At 36.7% G+C, this 11,407-nt stretch overlaps 1 protein-coding gene across 2 annotated transcripts in view; it reads right to left on the bottom strand.

Moving 5' to 3' along the window:
• Window positions 1–2,404: 2,404 nt before the first annotated feature.
• TBCK (TBC1 domain containing kinase) overlaps window positions 2,405–11,407 on the bottom strand; it is a 103,293-nt gene continuing 94,290 nt past the window's right edge. For both annotated transcript variants that reach the window (XM_089526015.1, XM_089526016.1), the window contains one exon: window positions 2,405–3,413. In XM_089526015.1, coding sequence (XP_089382141.1) covers window positions 3,303–3,413 — 111 coding nt within the window. In that variant the 3' untranslated portion in view covers window positions 2,405–3,302. The remainder of the gene's footprint in view (window positions 3,414–11,407) is intronic.

The raw sequence follows: 11,407 nt of genomic DNA, 5'->3' as shown, positions 1-11,407 counted from the left end.
ATCGTGCTACTTTCGTACTCGGTGGCGCCAGAGTTATGTTCTAACTCCAGAAACAAGATTAAATTTCTCTCTAAAGTGGTGCATGAGAAAAGGTGGAGCCGTGACTCACACTGGAATCAGCTTACTGTGCTAATGCCAGGTAAATACATATACATTTTTTTAGAACAAAAAATGTCCTTGACAGCTGATGAAACATGCTTCAGAATACCTACTCCTATCTCTCTACCTCCTCCCTGTACTTATCCACCTCTCTGCTTATTCTATTACAAACTAAGAAGTAAAATGTAAAGATTTATTATTGTTAAAAATGCTGTCAAGTTGACTTTGACTTATGGCAACCCTACAAATGAGAGACCCTCAAGTCACCCTATCCTCAACAGCCCAGTTAGGTCTTGCAGATTCAGGGCTGTGGCTTCCTTGACAGTTAATCCAAAGTAATGCAGTCTTTCTCTTTTCCTACTGTCTTCTGCCTTACTAAGCATTATTATCTTTTCTAGTGAGTCATGTCTTCTCATGATACAGTCAACGTAGGACAGTGTCAGTTTAGTCATTTTGGTTTCTAGGGAGAGTTAAGGTTTGATTTTCTCTGGGGCTCATTTTTTTTTAGCAGTCCACAGTATCCATTGAACTCTTCCCCAACACCACATTTCAAATGAATCGATTTTCTTCCTATCAGATTTCTTTACTTTCCAGCATTCACAACCATACACAGAAATTAAAAATACAAAGGCTTTGGAAAACGAAAATAAATGTGGAACTGGAGAATTGGTATAAAGAAGTCTGGCAAATAGCGATTAACGATAAATTAACATGTAAACTGAACGTGAAGAAAGGATTATGGAAAAGAAATGATTTTGATGAAATATGGAAAAAATTATTGAAAAAGAATTAAGAAAAGAAGATGGAGATTATTTAAAATTTTGGTTGGAGTATATGGATGGGAACGGCTCTGGAGAAGGGGTGCACTGACGTGATATTGGTGCGGGACAGACATTCCAAAAAGGACGGTCTCCAGTGCCTAGTTTTGGTCTGCGGAGAAGCAGCAGCCTCCAGACCGCAGGGCTTCCCCACGGACCAAAAAGAACCCGTGAAAAGTGGGTTCTTCTTGCAACGCCATTACGACATTGTAGTGTGCCAATGGTGCACTCGCGACATCATAATGGCACCGTGAAGTGCGGACGCTATGCACGCTGTACAGGGCACCACCATTTTGACGCCCTCATCACGTGCGAGGGGTGTCTAGAAGCGCTGCCCTGCGGCACCTCTCACACGTGACAAGAGCGTCCTTTTCGGCCTGTCTGGACTGGGCCATTTAGTATAAAATAAGTAAAGTGGTAAAGCATATACTTGTATGAAAAAAGCATAATACTTTGTACTGTAAAATTTAAAAATATTATTGATAATAAAAAAAATACAAAGGCTTGGACAATCTTACCTTTAGTATTCAGGGATATATCTTTATACTTCAGGATCTTGTCTAGTTCCTTCATAGCTGCCCTTCCAGAGTCTATTCAGGATTTTCAGAATTTAGTCATGTAAATCATCTGTAGTCATTATTTTTGTTTCCTTAATGTTCAACTGAAAACATCTTTGCACTTTCACCCTTGGCTTTCTTCTGTAATTTTTCCAAGTCTTTGCTATTTTCTGTTAGTAGTACAGTATCATCTACTTATCTTAAATTGTTGATGTTTCTTCCTCCAATTTTAATGCCTCCTTCTTCTAAGTCTAATCCCGCTTTATATCTGATATGTTCAGAGAAAAAGTGCACAGGCGTGCTAAGGAGAGGGCGAGGGTTCCTGCCAAAAATATTGCTCAGTTCAAGGACATTTCAAAATGTATATTGTATAGGCAAATGTGACCCATATATGTTAGTCATGAAGAACATGAAGAAGACCTGGCACCCAGGACTCCAATACAAGGAGGAGAGAATTTCTATTGCCTGAAAACAATTCTGTTGTATTGCTGCTTGCTTCCTTTCAGCATAACACAAGCCCACCAATGGATATTTTGAATCACACTGGCTCTTGAGCCAGTTAGCAACCGTCTAGCTCCTAACTAATTGGGGTTCTAGCTGGTTTGCAGAAGAACTGTGCACTTCCTTTTACCTTCCTCCCTTTTCATTTTCAGCCATTTCTCTATATTGTTTTGGAAAATACTAGATAAAGGAATAATTTAACTTAACATTTTCATTTGAAGGTAACAAAGTTATAAACATGCTGCACTATTGTAATGCTCTACTGGCTAGTAATGAGCATATGATGATCTAAAATGCTAAATTAGACACCTCATACATTATTTACAATTTATGTTTTTTGGCATTTGACTGAGTAACCTCTACATTTTGGAAGATCTTTTCTAAAAAAAAAAAAAGCAGTGGGAGGAATGTGAAACCATATTCAAACTGTGTTGACAAAACACTCCATGCTTTATTTTAAGCTTTGATGAAAATATATAAAGCAATGTATTTCTAAATTATGATGTTTAGCACGTCCGGGTTGCTCCCACACTGTGAAGTATCTATAGGCGACCATGTTTGTTTCAATAGGTCTCTAAATTGACTGACTATGGATACTTTATAGGCGCTTTAGCTTTCAAAAAGACATTTTAATTACATTACCAATTACAATACAAACTCCTAGCATTTTTAATCTGCTAGTTAAGTGTACAAGATATAGATTCCATACACATTTCCTTCTAGGTTGAATGATATTACAATCTGTATATTACAAGAAAAAAAATTATTTCTCCCTTTATTCTTCACATGAAATAAAATGCAAATGTTTGCCATTTTCCCTAAATAGTTAATCAGTGCATGAATGAAATATCTTACTATTTAAAAAAAGCAACAAAAACAAAACAAAACATACATACACAAAACACGGGTCTAGGAATAAATCAATAAGGCAACTGAATAATTTAAAGGAGAAATGTGGACTTGTATTTTTTTGCATGTGATGATTACATCCCATTAGTTTGTTCACTTTCTAACATATTACCACTGAAATATTTCATGAAATTTTGCACTGATAATTTGAACAGAATATATACAGGATTTAAAATCTGTTCAACTTCACTGGTTTATTGCTAGATGAATAACGTAGAGTGAAATGACTAAAGTCTTGATGGGATGACACCATACAGAAGTTAATGTTAATTCAGTAAAACTGAACCTGTTATGTGAAAAGACAAACAGACAAACATGTTCTCCCTGCAAAACCACTGTGAAAAGATGGCAATAATCATAATACAAGTACTGTAATGCCCATAACAGTTTTCTCATTTAGCTAATAGACATGTTTGGGTCATATCTGTGGAGAAGGTACTGTCAGCAGACCAGTTGGCTTGATTTTGTTTATGCCTCCATCCAAAATGCAAACCCTTGGATATTTGATTTTCACCAGATGAGCTGCAAACTGAAGCATAAAAATTCAGTCAGAATGGTACATTAAATAAGTAGGTTCACATACATGTTACATCTTAGATTGGAGAGAATATAAGGAAAGCAGTGGTCCTTCAAAGTGGTTAAGGAATTTGCTGATAAAGTTTTTATGACTATTCCAGAAACTGTAAAACAAACAGCTGGACCAAATCTATTGTTTCCTTTATTCTCTCTGTATTTGCAAACTGAAGTTGCATGTGTGTTATAAGGATTACACTTTTATTAGTAATTGCATGGATGCAAACAACAACAAAAAGAGGGAAAATAGCTTCAGATTGTAATACAGACATCTGGCATCATAATTAATAATAATTTGTTTTATTTATATACCGCTATTCCAAAGATCATAGCGGTGAACAGCAAGTAAGCTAATTTGCCCTCAATAGTGTGGGTACTCATTTTAGTGACCTCAGAAGGATGCAAGCCTGAGTCGAGCTTGGGCCCTTTTGCTGGTCTTGAACTCGCAACCTTGTGGTTTTGAGTGAATGGCTGCAGTATAGGCATTTAACCACTGCGCTACTAGGGCTCCTTGTTCATGCACTAGCTGAAACACTGATGTGCATCAATTTTTTTCAAAATGAAAAGGAAAGTTAACAGTCCCATTTTCTTGAAACCTGGAGCTGAAATAGATGGCTATATAGTGGCGGCTTGATGCCGCCCCTTTACACGCCAGATTGAGGCTGCGGCAACAACATGCCATGGCCCTGATCTGGCTTTTTTCTGGCACAAAAAGAAGCAGCAAAATGCTGCTCCTTTTTGTGCCAGAAAAAGGGCACCCTTTTTGTTGCCACAACTTTTTGGCACTCCTGTGGCATCTAAATACCGTGCTGCTGGAACTCTGAAAAGTGCCACCATGTAAACAGGTGGGTGGCTTCACGGCAACTTCCTGTCGGCTTGGGTGTGTGAATCATGCGTAACCCACAGCCTCAAGCTGCCGGGAAGCCGGTGTATTTTGCCGGTATGTTCTGACCCTTAGTTTCATTTGGCACTATAGGTTAATAAAAGGGCAAAGGATCTGCCGCACTGTCATTTCACTTTGCTTGTTACATTTACAATAGGTTAAGAAGTTATTTAATGCTGGGAATGAGGCACAGCTCAGTGGCAGAGAACACATGTTGTGGCCAGAAGGTGCCAGGTTCAATCTTTGACCAAAAGAAAAAAGAAAAAGAAAAAGAATTGTGTACAAATGGTGGAAATACAACCCTGGAAAACTGGTTGGTAGGCAATTCTGAGCCTGATGGATGAATAGTCTTGAGCTGATAAAACTTGTGGCTGCTGTATTTCTCAGGACACAGAACTGCAGCATGACATTGGCACTACTAGTCACCATTAAAATCTCAACCTCTGACTTGTACAAGTCAATATTTTCTCTTCTGAAAATGTAAACAGTAACAGTCTCCTCTGTTCTCCTATCAGCAATGTCCACCCCTCACATCAAAGGACTGAGGTTTCCTAGTGTTGACTTTTGCTCACAACTACAGGTAATATCCTATATTCATGGAAGGAACAGGGATCCAGATGCATCACGTGAAAAAACAAAGGTACTGCTTTCAGATGGAGTCCTCCACATCCCTGGGTGTTTTTTTGTTTTTGTTTTTTTGGAACAAGGTGCTGAAGACTGAAAGAACCCCCAGTTTCCAAGTTGAAATCTTGGGATTTTTTAAAAAATATATTATCTTTGCATTTGAACTTAAACATTGTCTGCTCCAGCTCACAAGAGAGGGTCACTAAAATGTATTATAACATGAATTAAGTAACTGTTTCTGAGTTTAAAAGAGAAAAGCAAGCCCACAATCATTACATATTATTTTTGCCTTCTAGTCTGCATGTCCTGTGAACCTAAGAAAGTCCACCTAGGCTTTTTTTTTCATGTTGGACTTCAACTGCATAAGGAGTTTTAGTACATGATCTAGGGTAATTTTGTATATAAAAGTGATATTGTTTTGCAGTCACAGAATGCGTTGTGTCCCTTAACTACTAATGTGATAGGACAGGACAATGATATATTTATTGAATATAATGTGCAGCCAGCCATCTGGTTCCAGTATTAAATGTATGAAATATGTATGAACATCACTAGGAAGCTGATGCCAAATGGCTACATTTGTATATGTGAAAGGTTCTCTCTCTCACACACTTTCTGTATATCTATTCAAAAAGAGAGCAAAAAAGAGAGTGCTTATTAATAATCTTTATGTGAAATGCTACCTCCTGCCCCCGCTGCATCATAGTTTAGGATATATTTACAACGATGACTTCCACTTATACAGAAGGCAACTATGCGTGTGTTGCAATATTCACTTCTCACTCAAGGCTAATAAATCTTGTGCTGTGTTGTTCTGTTGCAACGGCTAAGTCATCACAATGCAGTAAAACAAGTCTTTCACTGAAACTTTTTTGACAAACGACCCCTTTAAACTTCTTGATAGGACTGAGGGGCTCTTACTATTATCATGCTGAGAGATCCATAGCAACCCGGCTGGAGAGAATTTGTGACAACTTTTAAAATATTAGAGAAAGAACAGTGATACAGATGAAGAGTTGCTAGCTTGCTGGCTGGGTGGTCTAGGCAAGGCAAGAACACTAAAGAGATACCAAATGGCTTAAAGTGAAAAGGGACAAAACTAGAATAAAGAGGGATAAAGGAAATGCACAAGTGCATGCATACCTCCTTCTTACGAGAAAGAACAACAGATGTAATTTGGAAAAGGGAACTGTCAGTCCATCTTTTCCCACCTCAAATACAACCACAGATCTGAATTCTATCTGGTGTATTACTGAACTGCATCAAAATAGATAGGTAAGGTCCTATTCCACATACCAAATTTTAAACATGCTCTATCTTCTGTTTAGGAAATCACTTGTGGCCTGCGTGGCAGCAACTGTGTGTAAATGTAATGAATAAACAAACAACCATTTGTCATGGGTGGCAGCATACATGTTATGTGGACATTTTATTACTTTCAATCAAGGCATTCTTGAAAGAATAGACTGGATAAAATTATTTTGGATCACAACTTGCAGAATCCCCTAGCACATATGGCTACTGGCCATACTGGCTGAGGGAACTGGGGAGGTATAATCCAAACATTTTGAAGTTTTGCTTCAAAGTAAAACGCTGGGAGAGTGCATTTGTACCAATTATACAACATATTCAGTACACATGACGGCTTATACAGCAGAGCCTTTAGACTGCTCCAAGGGATTTAACAACCTAAATTTTATCACAGGGGAAACAAAAGTAGAAAGGAAGTGGAGATAGTGATAAACATGGGAAAAATACTTGATTATTTCAGCTACATGTACTTAAGCTTAGTTACAGGATAAGTTACTTTTGGGCATGAGAACTACAAGAGTTGTGCCAAGGGCGGCATTTTTTCCTTTCTGCTAAATTACAGTCACCATTACTACCTGGCATCTCAATTTTTGGCAAGTTAAACATCAACAGAAACATGCATGTAACTGCAGAGAATAAAATCAGAACTGAGCTAAAATGTTTTCTAGTGCTGTTTCATTTCTTATCCATAAAGTTGCAATATATGATAGTTAAAGTGATTCTTTTTTTTTTTAAGAAAAAGGTTAAAGGGTTATTTCTGGTATGTATATTGCTGGAGGGAAAGAGAGGGAACAATCACTGCTAATATTTACAAGGACGTCTGAAAGGTTCTTTTGCAACATGGGTATTGAAGAAATTGATTTTTTGAGTTTTATAAGTTACTGTTTTGCATTTTCTGATGTCGAATACTGAACTTGCATGTATATTGTGTATGAGCAACAGAAAAATGAATGCTAGTGTAACACAGAAAAAAAGGAAACGAAGAAGAATGAGAGTAAAAAGTATACAAAAGTTACCCATGAATTATTTTTGTCACTCTCCTCTTACTAATATCCAATTAACCTAAATATCCATCGGGTGAAAACAGAAGTTTAATTCACATACACACACACTTCAAGTTAAGCAAATAAAAAGTCAATAAGAGTATGGCAACACAAATTCATTCTAAAACATCTTGCCTTGAATATACTTGTCTGCCAGTGAATTTATAGCACAGGCCTTACTATTTACATTATACTCATGCATCAGAAGCTAAAATCCTTTGTTTACAGTTTGACTGTCAACTCCTATGCTCCCTGATATGTGATTTGCCAGATTATGTTTATGCCAGACCACCGACAGCAGTAAAACCCCACATCTTTCAAGTATGTTGGTACATTGCACACATCATGTTCTCAGTATATATATACAATAAAGATTCCATTAAGAGTGAGAAAAAACTAACCCTGTTCAACAGTTAATGGACTAAAGCCAAGTCCTTATGGTTAATTTCTCATACAGACAAGTGTACAACAATGAAAACAGGAGCTACTGAAAGCAGGTTGGTAAAAATGGATGGACACAATAGAGATGGTATTTTCATATATCAGAATAGTTGACCTTAAGGCTTAATCAACTTTTACATTAATAAACTCAGTGGTGGTGAGACATGGTCTTCAGATAAACAGTCCAGAATGAGGTCAACCCATAACTAAATCACATCTTTGAAATTCACAAGAATTCCCTGAAGAAAGTGGAAAGCAGTTGGGGCTTGCTAAAGTTTATACAGTTAAAATGTTTACAAAATGGAAAAATGCTTACTGCAGTTGGGCAACTTTAAACATGATCAGCTATTGGCTATTCTCTATTGATTTGCCAGAGCACACTCTTTGTCATGAGGAAGGAACAGATGTCCCTGGTCAATATGACAGAAGGTCAAGGATAATGGGAATTGTTCGAGATTTGCACTCTAGGAAGTTGTGGTTTCTTACCCAGCCAAGGGCTTCTTCTTCCTTGGCTCAGCTTCATCCTTTTTCACTTGCTGCACCGTACTCCTGGAACTGCCTCCCTGAACATCTGCAGATTATCCCTTCTTTTGCTAGTTTTAAATCCGAATTAAAGACTTTCTTGTTCTCTAAAGCATATGGAACTGTATTTTAATATTGTTTTATGCTTTTATATTTGATTATACGTATTCGTTTTTACAGTTTGTATTTTAACTGCGTAACTTGCTTAATTTTGTATAGTTTATATTTTATGCCTTTTAGATTGTACGCCATTGGCAGGTTATATGCTGTTTTGATGATGCCTGTAAAGTTTCATGCAAATTTATGGCTCTATATAAATAAATATTAACAACAATAACAACAAGTTGCAGTCCAACAACAACTGGAGGGCTAAAGATAGTTTGTTAAAGATAGTTTGTTGGTGATCTTGATTTTGCAAATGACAATTTTTTTACAAAAACATTTTTGAATAGTAAATATCCACTGACAAGTAAACATGAAAGAATTCCAAAGGTTTGCAGTTGTGATTTGGAGCCTAAAGCAGAACTATCTCTGAAATATCAAAGCAATGAGAGGGATAAGTAGTATGGAACAGAGTAGGGCAAAAACACATTTTCTGTTCACTCAAGATCAAGGAAAAATTCCTTACATACTCAGCTAGTAAGGAATGTACACTTTCCACTCTATAATTTCAAGTATAAACGACAGGTATGAGGGCCTAACACACGAGGAGTTTAAAGATCCCATTAATCTACATAGATGCAAAATATGATAAGAAATAAGGTTACCACCACAGCATGCCTCAAAAAGAGACCTTTTCTAGGTTAATCACTTTATATTTAATTCTTAATTGTAGCAGATCCCATTCTTTATTTTAAAAAATATAAAAGTATTTATTAAAAAAATTTTAACCTTTCAAAGTGGAAATATTTCAAAGACTGTCTGCAATCTTGCTATAACAATTGAAATGTGTTTGCAATATTCAGCAGTTTAAAGGGCTCTTCCTAAACCATGTATCAGAAGGACAAATGCTATTTATATAGTCTCTTACTTCTTATTATTACCTGGCACAAACAATGATGTGTTCATGAAATACACATCAAAAAATCACAAAAATATTAGATCATTTCTAAAAGGAATGAAGACATGCAAACGCAAATGTGTCAAAGGAATACAACAAACCTTCTTCAAAATGACATGATTTATGGGCTCTACTCTTTTAATCTTTGTGTTTGTTTTTGAGGTGAAAGGGGCCAAATCTTTGCTATAATGTGACCAAACCCACTCTTATACAGAAGAATAGTAGAACACTTGATTGGTATTTAAAATGAAAAGCATTTGTAGCAGACTAGAAGATGGTAATGAAATACCACCAGCGAAGGGGCTGCTTAATGCTTTACAAGTGTACCTCTCCCTTCCCCCTGACGTCAGAGTTGAAAAACAGTTTTGGACAACCATTGAGTAGAAAATGATGGCCCCTTGGGACAGAGTTGTGCCTGGTGTTCATCTCTTTCTGATCTCAGCTTTTTTGGGCTGCTTTTCAGGGTTTTTTTTTTTAAAGAAATAAAAGAAATAAAAATTCCTGTTAATAAACTTTTGCCTGCATCCCACAATGCAATTTCTAGATTAGCACACAGATACAGTTATCAGTAATTCCAGTGACTGGATTGAAAATGTGCTCCAACACTAGTTTCCTGGTGCTGTGAATCAAGAGATTTTATTTTGCCAAAGGAACAGTTCCCAGATGGAAGGGTCACCATGCATGTTAGGAAGCATGTCATTTTCATAAGGGAAAGACACACTTGCTCAGGCCAAGAATGTGTCACATTGCTTACTACTTGCAACAAAATCTCACACAGAAACATGAGTGACTTTTTGTTTGGAGGTGATTGACTAACTCTCTTCTGGCTAAATTTTACATTGTCCAGTGAGATATGTGGTATTATGGAACAGCAACATGCATGAAATATTTTGAATATGTTTGAGACAATGGGAGAGTAACATTTCAGTAATTTTTACAGGCCAGAATAAATTGGTGTGATGATCCAGCGTTTATTGGCCATAACCGCGGACAGCTATAAAAGCACAGTAGGGTAAAAAGTTCATTTATCTCTATAATCACCCTTTCTGGCCTGAGCTACTGAAGTTGTGGCCAAGAAAATGTTTTTCCCAGAGTAACAGAGAAAGGAATGGCTAATTATTACCGTCAACAGATTAATAAAGTTAAGCCAGATCTTTTCTTTCACATTAATAGGATTGCTTTTGCCTTGTAGAAGGACATTCCTGTCATTTTGGATCACCCCAAATCAGTATGTGCACTTACACTTATTATTAGAAGATGGCAAGATTTAAGAATAAGCTTGCTTTGTCTGTGCAACTAAATGGGCATATATTCCAGGTCTGGAGTACCCGTATACCCTTCAGATGCCACTGATATTGCCTTCAGCCCCAGCCAGTCTGGCTAATGGTGAGTTATGATGGTTTCATTTATATATGGATGGCTAAAATCCTATAATTGATAGATTCAGCTGTGTAGCCAATTCTAGAAAGCTAGCAGCTCACCATATGAGCCTCTTTAGTCTCAAAACCAGAGCTTTCCTTGTGTACTTTGACTTTGGAAAAGCTGTTCAATTGGTTTTGAAGAATCTCCACCGATAAAGAATCCACATTCTGGACTACATTTACAGTTCTGGAAAGTATCACATTCCACTGTCACACTAAACTTGGTGTCCTGACTAGAAAGCATATATGAAGATGAAAAGAAGAAGGTTGAGACACTAGTCACCACCATAAATTAGCTATTGATAGTTATCAATAACCATGTGTTTTTAGAGAATTGCAAAATAAGTCTAAACCTGCTGTAGTTTTAAACAGGTACCTTAATAAAAATTGAGAACAAATTGATAATATTTGAAAGCCAGTGCTGAAACTACTCTGGGAAATCACAATTAAATCCTTACAACTTCTAAAACAAGTTTAGTCCTGGTCATATTGCTTGGCTTTATTGTTGTTGATCAAATTAACACATGAACATTATGATACCCCTCAATTAAACATTTCCAGGCCAGTTTACAATAGCTCATAAAACACTAATGTTACATAATTAAAAACAGGAATAATCAATAAAACAGTTAACAAGAGGAAAAG

This window comes from Sceloporus occidentalis, unplaced genomic scaffold, assembly GCF_023333645.1.
Source record: "Sceloporus occidentalis isolate IW3139 unplaced genomic scaffold, rSceOcc1.0.p SCAF_5, whole genome shotgun sequence".
Classification (NCBI taxonomy): Eukaryota; Metazoa; Chordata; class Lepidosauria; order Squamata; family Phrynosomatidae; genus Sceloporus; species Sceloporus occidentalis.
This window is presented reverse-complemented; position numbering and strand designations above follow the sequence as displayed.